The sequence below is a fragment of the Bubalus bubalis genome, chromosome 5, assembly GCF_019923935.1.
Source record: "Bubalus bubalis isolate 160015118507 breed Murrah chromosome 5, NDDB_SH_1, whole genome shotgun sequence".
Lineage (NCBI taxonomy): Eukaryota > Metazoa > Chordata > Mammalia > Artiodactyla > Bovidae > Bubalus > Bubalus bubalis.
In genome coordinates, this window is record NC_059161.1 from 97,782,815 (window position 1) to 97,796,933 (window position 14,119).

At 47.8% G+C, this 14,119-nt stretch overlaps 1 protein-coding gene across 9 annotated transcripts in view; it reads left to right on the forward strand.

The window, feature by feature from the left end:
- The window catches only part of TENM4 (teneurin transmembrane protein 4), a 1,425,092-nt gene that overhangs the window by 1,287,368 nt on the left and 123,605 nt on the right, over positions 1-14,119 (forward strand). For all 9 annotated transcript variants that reach the window (XM_044944048.2, XM_045165964.1, XM_045165965.1 and 6 more), the window contains one exon: positions 5,491-5,676. In XM_044944048.2, the coding sequence (XP_044799983.2) occupies positions 5,491-5,676 (186 nt within the window). The remainder of the gene's footprint in view (positions 1-5,490; positions 5,677-14,119) is intronic.

The following is a 14,119-nucleotide window of genomic DNA, read 5'->3' on the forward strand; positions in this document are numbered from 1 at the left end:
AGGGGACCATTACTGCTCTCCCCATTTGAGGGGAGAAGTATGATGCAGAGAGATTAAGCAATTCTCCCAAGGACTCCACGAGAACCCAAGGAGACTGGGCAGTCGAAGTCTGAATCCAAGTCTACTCTGTGGATTGTGTACTCTATAGTACAGGCCCCAGTCTTCCAGCATTTCGTCAGAAAGTACTGATGTGAATCACGTGACTGTCCCCTAGCCTTTATCACATGCTTGCTTGTGTCAGATATGTAACATAAGTCAGAATTCACATCTGAACCGCATTGCACCACACCCCGTTTCCTTTCTTATATGAATACGTGTGTGCAGTTTATATCCTGACTGTGTGCCAGGCTCCGTGCTAGAAACTTCACTTCCATTCATCTTAACTCATTTAACTGCGTTAGGTTACACGCATCTGCCATGCTAGGATGTCACTTCTTAGAGTCAGGAAAGAGCCGTGTCTGTCATGCTCACCATTGGATCCCCGGTGCCTGCTGGGAGCAAAGAAATTCAGCAAACAAGTCCTTGCAGTAGTCAGTGTCATCCACAGTTTACAACTGAGGAAACTTGAGATGTAGGAGCTCTGACCGGACATTCACAAAGTGCCACTTACGTTATGTAAAAGGTGCAGGAGAGCTCAAAGCACATTCTTTCACATCATTCTGTTTGGTTTTCACCAACCACTCTGGGATGTTATATCTGCTTTAATGCCGAAGCAGAATCGGAAAAGGAAAAACAAAGCAGTTCCTTTTATTTCAAGAAGAAAAAAATAATAATAATTGAGGAATATAAAAGCATAACAATGGGCCTACCTCTTGCGGCTGAATGAGAAAGTAGTGTCTCAGGCTTCCACTCCCTCCACAAGGCAGTGCGTCTCCTGCACTCAGGCGGGAAGCGCATCTTCAGAGGAGAACCTCAGACAGACAGGTTGTGTTGCCATCAGTTAGCACCCCGTAAACATCAAGGTCACCCCATTCAGGCCCCTTCCATTAAAATGTGCAAGAGCTCACAGCCCAGCTTGTAAAAGGACTGATGGAGGGGTACCCAGCCACCAGGCAACCTCAGCTTCGTGCCAGGGCGGCATGTCTCGTGTAAACTGGTGGTAAATGGATGTTTACCATTTTGTTTGGAGGGACAGCCCTGCGGTCTCCAGAGGAGAAAAGTAGGCTTGACCGATGGGGGAAACTCTGCGTAAAGAATCTCATTGCATTTCACACACAGCCAGGGTCGGTCCGACCTGAAACATAATGAAGGATAAGCAACAAGACCAGAAACAGGGGCACATCTTCTGGAAGAACCAGAAGGTTTGCTCAGAGGAGAGCCCGCCCCTGTCCAGTCTGGGACTCAGTCTCCACATCTGTGAAACATCTGTCCTGCAGTGCTGTGCTGAGGATTGTCAGAATGAGGCAAAAGGACCAGAGGAACACTTGATCTTGTCGAATCCCTTATGCTCTCTGGGTCTCAGGAGCCTCACCTCTTGGAAGGATAATAGCCAGGTGTTCACACAGCATTGCTGTGATAGTTAATTGAGGAACTATATGTGAAAAGGGCTTTGTGAACTGTGAAACCTGATTTAAGTGCTACGGTATTAAGCAGAAGTGACCTTCCCCCACATTATCTCATTTGATCTAACACCAGCCCTGTAAGATTGGTGAAGTGGGAGTTATTTATCCTCATTTTACAGAAATGAAATCGAGATTTAGTGAACTGCGTAACTGGCACCTTGAAGATTACCCTGCCAGTAAGGGACAAAGCCAAGAAGAGATCCCGAATCTGTCTGATCCTAAGATCCAGGATTCTTTATTCATTGCACATAAGCAGAAAGGTGCCGAAGTGAGTAACAGCTGTAAATCACTCAGATGATCTTAGCAATCAGTTTGTGCTTTCTCTGCTCAGCAATCTCCTGGGGGCAGAGACTGTGTCCTATCAAGCTCTGTGTTCCTAGCACCAGGAACAGTCTCTGGCACAAAGCAGGCAGGCGTGGACTATTACTGGAAGAATAAAAGAATCAGGATAAACTGTACATCAGGGCTGTGTCCCCTCTGGAGTGGGTGCTGTCACCATTCCCATTTTGCAGAGGAAGGAAGTGAAGCTCAGAGCAATTGAATCTGCTGTCTAAGGTTCCACAGCGGGCAGAACCAAGCTTTGGAGTCATACGTGATCTCAAGTCTTTAGGTCTTCCATGCACACTGCCTCCAGGTTAATTAGTAAAAGAATGAACTAACCAATAGTGAGGACCTGAAGTGAGACCCTCAAATGCTGGGGAAGACCTGCCTCTTCTGCTCTCAACCCTGTGACCTCCAAGTGCCCCACGACCCCCAACACCAAGGCTTTGGCCCATGCAGCCTGTCCCTCTCCAGGCTCACACCTCAGTGAATAGAAGCATTGTTTGCAGCTTAGTTTCACACCATAAACTGCCACCTGGGAGATGCGCTGAGTAAACCCAAACGAAGGCTAAGCTGACCTTCCCTCAAGCTCTCAGGTGGAGGTCTCAGGTGGAGGTCTCTGAGTGTGGGCCTGCCTCTGGAGGCACCTGGGTGGATGTCCTTGCAGCGCTGTGCCACAGAGCTAGAAATTTCAGACTCGAGACACCGGGAGACCCAGGGACCCGAGACTGTAAGTCTGCATCTTGAGGGAAGTCCAACACGCTGTCCGTGGGAGCGAGAAGGGAAGGAAGCTTGAAGAACACCTTGAGAAATCCCCCTTCCTGGAGAGCTGCTGGCTGTCCTGACACCGCTCCACAGCCGCACCCTCACTCGGGGAGTTTTCACAGCAGACAGACAGGCCTGGACTGACTGTCAGCCAGGCTGAGCAGGGTGTACCTGAATTGTTTTAAATTCTTTGGCACCAGTAACCCCAGGCACGCATGGATTTGTTATCCAACAAACCTTAATTAAGGGTCTTTCTGTGCCAAGAACCATGCTGGGTATCAGGCCTAGAGGCGATCAGAAGAATTCATCCAGCCTCAGGGTGTCCTGCGTCTGACAGTGACACACACAGAAATGGAAGAGCAGTCTACCATGTCATCTGGAAAGGCATCGAGCAAGACAGCCGCTGCTGGGTGAATCGTGGGCGACTTCTCAGAGGAGGAGGGGCCCAGTCCTGGGGATGGATGATGCTGTGCAACATGGAGGATGTTTACATCGGAGACTCCCACAGTCTCAGTTGCCATCTGGTTTCCCCTGCAGTCGATGAGGGAGCTGACACCCAGAGAGGACAGGTGACCTCCCCAAGGTCACGCAGCAGATCAGTGGCTGAGCAGGCATGAACCTTGCAAACCCAGTCCTTGGACATCCAGTGACATCCATCACTGTCCTGAGAAATCTTTCTTGAGTTAGTGATCTTGCCACACCATTTCCCATTATCTACTTCTACTGGCCCTGATAGGCAGTAGAAATGCTGAGAGGCAGCAGCAAAGTCAAGGAACCTGACCGGGGTCACAGAGCTTCTGCTCCTGAACCTGGCGTAGAGACCAAATCCCCTGGCTTCAGGTCACGGCTCTTTCCTCACATTTTCCAGCAGCCTCTCTCTCCTCTGGGTAGCCAAGAAACCTGGCGTGGTACCGTAGGCACACCCTCCCTGTCTAGCTAGTTTGCTGGCCAAGATGTCAGGTGTAGGAATACCTCAGATACGGACATTCTTACTATTGTTTTATTTTTTTAACTCTTGGGTATTTTTCAGTTCAGTTCAGTCACTCAGTCATGTCCAATTCTCTGCAACCCCATGGACTGCAGCACACCAGGCTTCCCTGTCCATCACCAACTCCCAGAGCTTGCTCAGACTCATGTCCATCCAGTCAGTAATGCCATCCAACCATCTCATCCTCTGTTGTCCCCTTCTCCTCCTGCCTTCAATCTTTCCCAGTACCAGGGTCTTTTCCAATGTGTCAGCTCTTCACATCAGGTGGCCAAAGTATTGAAGTATTGAAGCCAAAGTTTCGGCTTCAGCATCAGTCCTTCCAGTGAATATTCAGGACTGATTTGCTTTAGGATGGACTGGTTTGATCTCCTTGCAGTCCAAGGGATTCTCAAGAGTCTTCTCCAACACCACAGTTCAAAAGCATCAATTCTTCAGTGCTCAACTTTCCTTATGGTCTACCTCTCACATGCATACATGGCTACTAGAAAAACCATAGCTTTGACTAGACAGACCTTTGTCAGTAATGTCTCTGCTTTTTAATATGTTGTCTAGGTTGGTCATAGCTTTTCTTCCAAGGAGCAGGCATCTTTTAATTTCATGGCTGCAGCCACCATCTGCAGTGATTTTGGAGCCCAAGAAGTTAAAGTCTCTTATTGTTTCCATTGTTTCCCCATCTATTTGCCATGAAGTGATGGGACCAGATGCCATAATCTTCATTTTTGAATGTTAAATTTGAAGCCAGCTCTTTCATTCTCCTTTTCACTTGAACATTTTAGCCATTGCCTCATAGATTAAGATGAAAGTTCTGAGCCTCTGAGATCTAATTTTATTTTCTTTCCTTTTTCAAAAGTACTTAAACTGTTAGGAACTTTGAAATCAGAATTGCAGCTTGCAAATGCAACTTGATGCGGGTGTCAGTCAGTCTAATTGGAAAGAAATTTAAGGTGTTGGGATTTTCTTTTGAAGAACATTGGGCCACAAGGCACAGAATCTAATTAGGGTCTCCATTCACAGCCCTGGCCAAGACCATCAAGGGTCCCAGTTGTTCAACCGGTTTCCTAAAAAGGAGTTGTTTTCAGAGCCTCCACAGCCTCTGCCTGCGTAACCGTGAAGATGTCACTGGCCCCAAGCCCGAGGGGCTTGTGAATCAGGTCGTGTGAGTGTGTTGCACCATCCCACAATCAGGCCTTTGTGAAGGGCTGGGCAACTCCACTCTGGCTGTGAAGTGCCCCCACCCCCAGGCCAGTATTGCTTTGAATGGGAAAGGCCATTTCAATGGCTCTTGGAGTTGGGGTGATCCATGAGCAAGAGGACAAAGGATAAACCCAGCAAAAGCCCAGAACAGCCACCCAGAGTTACCCCCATGGTGTGCTGGAGGGCCAACCTCCCTTTCATCCCATCTCACTTAGAGTCAAGGCTGGAGTGAAAGGCAAGCCCAGGACCCCTCACGCACCCCAGCCAAACCCACAAGCACTTGACTTGGTAATCGGGGGACTCATCCTCGCTTTGTTTTCACACATAACTGGTTTTTAATTAAATCTGACTTTCCGTCACATCTGTTCCGTAGACCGGCCCCTTTTGGAAGCGGCAAGCACAAAAGTGGGGACAGGCTGGCCACAGGGAAAAGCAAAGAGAGGAGAGGCCTGCAATCCATCCTGTTTTGATGAGGAGGAGGGCTGGGGACAGGCCTCCGCCGGGAGAGTTATTCTTTCAGGGGGTGCTTGTCCGCAGGGATTAGCCCTGAGCCTTTCGAACCCTGACAGCTCACGGAGCCCGGCAGAGGGGAGCCAAGTGTGACCCTTGTTCCCCAGAAAAGCTTGCTCAGTGCCTGTTTTCTCTCCTCCCGCCCCACAGAGATCTGTGCTGCCGACTGCGGGGGCCATGGCGTCTGCGTGGGGGGCACATGCCGCTGCGAGGACGGCTGGATGGGGGCGGCCTGCGACCAGCGCGCCTGCCACCCGCGCTGCGCGGAGCACGGAACCTGCCGCGACGGCAAGTGCGAGTGCAGCCCGGGCTGGAACGGCGAGCACTGCACCATCGGTACGCGGGCCGGCCCGGGCCTCCCCGGGGGCTGCACGCTAACGGCGTCTGCCGGGCACTCTGGGGGGCCCCCATCGCATGCGGGAGCTGGGCCGAAAGTCCTTTCATCTGACGACATTATGGTCGGCTTGTCCTAGACAGCAGTTGGATTTGAATTCACAGTCGGGGGATTCAGAACCTTTTCCCTCCCAACCTGCATTTATTTCCCGGGTGTCAACCAGCTGGTAGCATACCTTGGGGCTCGCCCTGCCCAGGCCGAATGGATGACAGCTTTGTGTTAGGGAGCTGGGGTTGAAGAATGAGGCAGATGACTCTACCACTGAGCAACTGTGAGCAAGGTCTAAGTGTCTCTCAGAGCCTCAGTTTGCTCACCTATGAAATGGGGGCAAGCATGCACGTAAAGAGCTTAGCACAGGCTGGCACATGGTACTGCTCATTACAAGTAGCCCATTCAATCAAATTTATGGTCTGGTTGGGAGGTCTTGGTTCTAGCACCGACCCCTCCCCACCGTGGCCTCCTAGGCCTGTACTCCCAGAGAGGCCTGGAGGCCTGGAGGAAGCTTCCCGCAGGTCCCCGGCCACATCTGCAGCCCATTAGGCCTGGGGTCCTCCCCCTCACTCCTGTCCTCGGCTTCCATCCTGTCTGCCTTTGTCTCCTTTCCCCTCTCCAGGGGGCTCCTCAGCACCAGCCCCTGCTGAAGCAGCACTGTTGGCAGCTTTCAAAACAAGCTGATCACTTCATTCCCTTCTTTCTGCCTTTCCTGCTGGTTTTGTTGATTTTAAACACAGCCAGACATTTGCTTGGTTTATTATCCTGGAATGAACACTCACCAAAACGTCTTTATTGAATCAACTGGTTTGTGTATGTATGTTTTAACTTCTTCCCCTTCCATGTTTTTTTGTGTATGTGTGTGTGTGTGTGTGTGTGTGTGTGTGTGTTTTTAAAGAAAGGATCTGTGATCAGATGGTGAGCACATGGCTTTAGGAGGCAGGACACAGGCTGCCTCTCCAGCTCTGAAAGTCCCCTCCTGAGTCTTACAGAAACTGGGAGGCAAGCCCCAAAGATTTTGAGGGATGAAGGAATTTTGAACAAATGGAGCTCCCTCTTATTTCATGTTTTTTGTTTTGTTTTGTTTTGTTTTTGTTTTTTTGTTTTTTTTTTTTTTACGGCTTCATTCTTTCTGTTTTATAGCCTGAAATTAGTTTTTATTGATCATGTCTGCCCCCACCCCATCGTTCTGTTTATAAATGGCTCTGGAATGCCTTATACTTATTAACATCAATAATAATGGCTTCTGATATTTGAGTATTTACAGTGTGACCAGCTCTGTGCTAAGGGCTTTGAGTGCATCATTTCATACACCCAGCCATCACCCCGTGAAGGCACGTGTATTATCCCCTTCTTTGCAGGGACCCGAGGCCTACAGTCACTTAACCGTTAAGAAGTAGAATGGGAACTTGAGGCTTGGTTTTCTGAGCCGCGGTGAAAGCCCAGGTTTTCTGCAGAGGCCTCCGGCTCTTGTCCTTCCCAGAGGCTGGGCCCTCCTATTCCAGTGGCGCTCAGAGTGCCATGGTTAGTTTGCCAGCCAGTGCTCTTACCAGCACGCAAAGCTGCTCCCACCGCCGCCAGCAGCCCGGCCTGCTTTTCCATAGCAGAATGTGCCGCGCTACCACCCTATGCGCCTCTGGGTGGCTTCTTTCTGTCAGAATCATCCTATCTCATGACAGCCCTGGACACCCCCTGAAAGAGAAGCGGCCCGAGTCACTCAGGAGGCCCACCCACTTCTTTAAACTCGGCTCCCCCTTCACCTTCACTTTTCTGCATGACTAAGGACAGGCTGACCTCTTAGCCTCCCAGCCCAGAAGGGGACCCGTGCTTATTAAAACCAAAATCAGAGCCCAGAGAGACCCTTCTGTTTTCTCTCACTTGCTTACAGAGTCCTCAGCTCACCCCACCAAGTTGCACAGGGTTTATGGATGTCAGACTTTTATAAGATTAAAGTATCTCGTCTGAGTCAAATGACGAGGGATTTGGGGGAAGTCTCCCCTCGTCCAGTCACAGATGATTCATGGCAGGGCTTGGGGGCGGGCGGTGCTCCGTCTAGCGTCTCGTGGATGATCATCGGCTGGACTTGAAGAGCATCCCTTTGTTTGGATGCCAAGAAGTCAAAGCAGGGCCTCCCACCTCCCCTGCACACCCGGCTGTCACTCTGTAAGAGCAAATTCCATCTTGGGATTGCAGATGCTGTTTCCCCTCCAGATAAGAAATACATCAAGGTAAAAGTGCACATGATTCAAGAGGAAGGTTGACAGTCATAAATACCAGAAAATGTCACAGGACATTGAAGAAGCAATGGGCTAGTCATAGTGGCTCAGATGAAAGGACTTTGGCCCAGAATTCTATTACCTGTCATTGTGTGGTGAGCGTTTCCTTTGTCCCTGTCTTGTCTCCCCGCATGGCAGCTTGCCCTCTGTGCGTCTCGCCTGTGGCCAGCTGCATTCCTGCCAGAAACTCAACACCGTAGTGCCAAAGGAAGCCTCCAGTAACCTTGTCGGTAGAAGGGAAGGGGCTGCGAGATACAAAGGAGGGAAACAATGGTGGTGCCTTCTTTTTTCTTCTCAGAACATAAATGAGAAGGAGAAGCCTCTCTTTAATCTTTAATGGCAGCAAGAAGCACTTTCTTCTATTTGCAGGGAACTACACTCCCTGTGAGGATCAGTTAGGAAAAGTAAAAACTTACTGCTGCGAAAAGTTAGAAATTCAAAATGTTAAATTTTCTCTTGTAATCAGGCTTCCTTATTATATGAGGGTTGATTATAGTGCAGCTAGTTCCTATGTTACAATGTGGTTTTGTCTTATACAAGAGAAAATGCCAGAACCCACAATGCTGATTCAGACACCTCCATGCAGTGGGCGCCAGAGAGAGCAGAGCTGTTTATTTGCACACTCCTGCCTTCCATAAACAGGAAAGAATGACTTGATTATCTAATAACCAGCATAAAAGAGTTTAGACAAGCCTGAACTCCTTGTGACAAGTCCCCAGCATAAGAACCTTCTTAACCCAGTGACATTTCCCAGAGTAGATTATATAGCAGGAATTAAGTATCTCCTTTTGGAGATCTGGGTCCACCTTTTCTTTTATGGAAACTACTTGATTTTTTTTTTTTATATAAAATAGATTCGTTTCAGAATGAAAGGAAATTTGGCAGTGGCATCCTCTTTAATGACTATATTTTTGTCAGAAAACAAGAATATTTTGAATCTTAATTCTTTATGTTAGGAATTATCCATCTCTTTGCATCTTCAAGAAAGGTCTTGGTGAAGAAGCTCTGTGGGCAGACCGCATGGTCGCTGGGGGCTTCAGTTTCTCCATCTACAAATCACAGATCTCAGGATGCAGGGGGCTGGGGGAAGCCTGCGGGGACACTGACATTCCAGCCCCTCCTCCACTGCCCACAGACCTACACATCCAGCATCACCTGCTCCTAAAAATAAAAAGAGGTATTTTCCTTTTCACTCTCACTTACTTGTTTCTAATACACCCTAGTGTAAATGAAACCCAGTTTCCCTAGTCCAGAAGTTAAGGTAGGATGCGACATGGATTCATTTCTCAAGTATGTGGTCAAGACAGAGTCATCAAAAACATATTTTTGGACATCTTTTCCAAGAATTTTATGGATCTTTTAAGTCTGGGGCTTGACCTCCTATTTCATTAGAGAAAGCTGAAAATCATAGCTAAATTTCAGAAGGTGTTTAATTTTTCCTATTTCTTTGAAAACATTAACATTTTGGATCACTTCTGTGATGGTTACTTTATTCATTTCCCTTGACTATAAAGTCCCAAAACACATATGGGAAATGCAAGCTTCTGATTACATTTGTAAAATTCCAACCTTGACCCCAAAGCTGTGATTGTTCAAAATGCCAGATATACAGAATTATTTACTAGGCTTCAGGAGAGCTGTCCAGTGCTATAAATCCTGATTCTTAAACAAATCCTCCTCTGGGAGTAAAGATCAAAATAATACTGTGATGATGCAATTACTGGAGTGAACAAAGACAGACTTCACAGTGCAGAGGAATTATAAAGAAAGGCCACACAATCTTCTGGAGTCCTTTGTCCATTTTTGAATGCTCGCTCTTGAGTTTCTTTTGTGTTATCAGACAGTCCTCAAGCAAGAGGACTCACAAGCATTCATAAGCTATCTGCATCTGTGAGATAATCCTGTGCTTACAGTTCAGTCGCTCAGTCGTGTCCGACTCTTTGCGACCCCATGAACTACAGCACGCCAGGCCTCCCTGTCCATCACCAACTCCCAGAGCTTGCTCAAACTCATGTCCATCGAGTCAGTGATGCCATCCAACCATCTCATCCTCTGTCGTCCCCTTCTCCTCCTGCCTTCTGCCTCCTCAAAGGCATGCTCTCACATCAGGACCCAGGAGTTGCAGGACAAATGCTGACAAGGAGAAAGAGGACATGGACAGGGATCTGCCCCCACATTGTCAGAAGAGGAGCTTGATTAGTTGATGCTCCTGGGAGCTCTCAGCCCACACGTGATAGGAGTGGGAAACTGGAGACCAATTAGTGAGCTCTGTGAGTCCCTCTCAGGGCGGGTGCCATGGGCTACTTACTCCTCACTGATCCTTTATCCAAAGAGAGAAGAGCATTAACGTATCCAAGAACTTAACAAGAGTATCTCTTGGATGATCTGTCATCCATCTGAAAGAAGTTCAGACGACTATAACCACCCCAGTTGTCATCACCTGTCACAGTGATCCTTGTTTCATCTGACCTGACACGTACCCACGATACAACTGTTAGAGTCAGCTGAGGCTCCTGGAGGATAAGAGTGAAAAAGCTTCTTGCCATGTTCTTCACAGCCTTTGATAAGGGGACCCGAAGCTTATTGGGATTATCTCAAGAGAAATGTTTAGAAACTTCCATCGGTACAAGCAAGCAAAGGAAAGAAGCTTTCATGTCGCAGGTCATAGAAATACTAAAGAGAACTAAGACCTCACAGACTTCCCTCCTGTCAAAGGCCCAGAACTTGTTTTATAAATAACTGTGTGCTTCCACGGTTTCCAGTTTCTTGCATAGTGACAGGAATATAGCAGAAGCTTGAGAATTGTGTGCGATGTTGAAAAGACAATCATCGTCCGAGAGGAAACTGATTCTACTCCCATCGTCTTCATCCTAAAATCTGGAAGAAAAAGATGAAGGAATTTGGGGAAGCCCTGAATCCACCATCCATAATGCAAGCCTAGGGACTTGACATCATATTTTCTTAACAATTAGTGCTTCAAAGTCGCAATGAAATTTTAATTAACTCTTCTCAAGGGCATATGCGCCAAGATTTTCAAACAGTGAAAGAAACAACAATGTGGACTTCTGCACATGCCTTTTATAAGTAAATGACATTGGACTTCAAAGACCCAGTTACCACTTTCATTTTCAGTAGTCAAGAAAGCTCTGTTCTGCACCCAGAGAACCCTTGGACTTGGTGTTGCTTGGAATTGGTGTTGACTGGCTGTTACCAGCATTTGGATTCACAGTGTGGCTTGAGGTCTCTATGTAGGGAAGGAATCTCAGGATTTGTGGAGCCCACTTTTGTCTCCCGAAACCCACAATGTTGATTGCAACCTGAGTCTGCCTCCATCACTTACACTGGCTGCCATTCCTGCCTGTAGCTAAGAAATTAATAAGCATTTGTTCAAGGTACTTAAAACACACTATTTTAATAGAAAACTTTATTACTAAATAGTTCTTATAAATGAAATGATGTTAGAAGACAGAGCAAGAGCTCTCTGAGGTCAGCCCCTGAACTTGGGGAGATTAGTTTGCATAGTGGATATAATCTTTACTCATCACCAGAGCCACAACATCACCATTGAGTTTGCAGACAACATTTTTCATGGTCTGAGAGCTCCCTCCACATGGATGCTGCACAGCTCTATAGCCATTTGGATCCCAACAGTGGTGTCTCATCCAGCTAAGTCATCCTTGCCAGCCCCATGAGAGAAGTCTAGGCTCACTCCATCTCGTCTGTAGCTGGGTTCAGAGTTATGACCAGAATATATGATTAGGACCCTTCACAGAACTCTGCAGATCAGAAAGCTAAGAACACCAGCTGAGCCAAGAAATCCTGTATGTTATGGCTTTCTGATGGCGTATTCCGGGAGATGACCTCTAAGCAATTTTGGATCACTTTGCAAACTTAGATGAACAAGCTTGACTAAGAAGAAGGTTGAAGAAGCACCAAACATCAAGAAAGAGTTTGCCTACTCCAGAGAAGCTTCCTGGGCTTGTTTTTCCATGCGGGCTGATCCTGTTTTTCACCGTCTGTCCGTCCACAGTTCTGTTTGTTCGGTCCTGCATAATACACCACTCCCCTTCGAATTTCCTCCTGACATCCTGTGAGCTGATGGACTCTGCAGGATCTTTGAGAATGAAGGGGGAAACACCCACTTAAACTCCTCTTCCCAATTTTCCACTTGGCTCTGCAGCCTCTGGGAGCGTATTTCATCTTGAAGCACAGACCACAAGGAGGCCTGAACTAAGAACATAGCCTTTCATCCACGAGCCTTTGGAGGCAAATATATATTGATGAACAGCAACAGTATCTGTCCTGTCCAGAGGACTGAAAACGTAAAATTTATGCTTTTTTTTTTTTTTTTATGAAGAGAGTAAGAATGTTCTCACAGTTTATAGAACCCTAGGGCTTCCAGATAAGGCCTCACCACTGCAGTTGAGCCCTCTCTTATGGACTTTTGGTTCACGTGTGAAATCAAGCTAAGTGTGGAGGCCAGCCCGGCTGAAAACATAAACCCTTCAGGAGGTGGCCATCTCCCCAGTTTTCTTCGGAGCACTTGTGAGGGAGCTGTAGAGAGGGAGATGTGAGGGAAGCCCCTCCAAAGGCTGTGACCACAGCCTAATGGGGAAGGTGAGATAGTGTGACTGATGTGTGCTGGGGATGTAGAGGTCTGCCCTGCTCCAGACACACAGCCAGGCACCCACATATGTGCATAGGAGGCTTATTTCAGAGCCACATTGGACACCCATCCTCACCAATAGGCTTCCTTGGTGGCTCAGACAGTAAAGAATCTGCCGGCAATGCAGGAGACTCGGGTTCAGTCCCTGGGTAGGGAAGATCCCCTGGAGAAGGGCATGGAACCCACTTCAGCATTCTTGCCTGGAGAATTCCATGGACAGAGGAGCCTGGTGGGCTACAGTCCATGGGGTTGCAAAGAACCAGACACAGCTGAGCAACTAACATTTAACACACTCACAAATAAGCAAAACCTCAGATTGCCAAATGATTCACTGCTTGAATATAACCCCCCAGTGGTGATGTATGATCATAACAATGGCGTATGTGTGGGAAAACAAAGCATGCATCATTCTAAATACCTTTTTGAGTTCATCAGAATTGAGAAGGGGTCAGGGTTTCTTTTCTTTCACAGCGACCTCCACTGACCTGCACCTCACATTCTGTGTAAGAGGCACAAAGGAGAGACGCATCTCACTTAGAACACCAAGCATTCTGCATTCCTGTGGGCACATGTGTCCATGGAAAATACAGGAGCGGCAAGCAGATAGGCTAGCAGTATATTTGACCAAAGACTCAACCCAGTCCCCTAAGTGCATATCAGAGATAACTCACATCTTGCCTGTCTCCGAACCCCAACCTTCTGCGGGCATCTCTGCCCAGACAGGATTCCCTCGCTCTCGCAAAGGGAAGGTGGATGGTGCTCTGGGCAGACAAAGTGCTAGTTTTCCGTGCAGCTGACGGATCAGGAGCATGGCCACTTTCTCAGCTTCCCATCCTCCTCCTCCTCCCGATTTCCTTATCCACATGTCCTCTTGTTTATATGATCACATTTCCAAACGCCTGGATCCCAGAGTGGGTTGACGTTCCTTTTGGCCCTTCCTGAAGAATGCGCTTGCTCTCCCTCCTTCTCTCTCGTGTTGTCCTGTCTTTGGTTTTATTTTCCTCTCCCTGGCAGGTCTGTCCCAGATGTGGGGTGCGGCCCCTTTGTCTCCTTAGCACCTGGCATGGTTGTGTGACAGGCAGTATTGTATTTTCTGGATCCTACCTTAAATGTGCTGTCTTTTATTCCCCAAGCGCACTATCTGGATAGGGTAGTTAAAGGTATGGTCTTCCTCTATTTTTCTGTTGTCTTTGTGTGTGTGTTTGTGTATGGGCATAACAGAAGAAATGTACATCTAGAAATACACATGTACCCTCTAAGCATGGTGTCCCAAGGCTGCCACGTCCCGGACTTTGTCACAGCATCCACTGCCCTGGGGGCAGGGTTTTGATAACGAGATGGTTGATATACCTGGAGGGTCCTTCTTCCCTTCCTGCAAGTGCTCAATCTGTTTGTGACATTGCCATTGTGCTGTTATCCTTCCCTTCCCATACACCCTTTCTGCCCCATCTC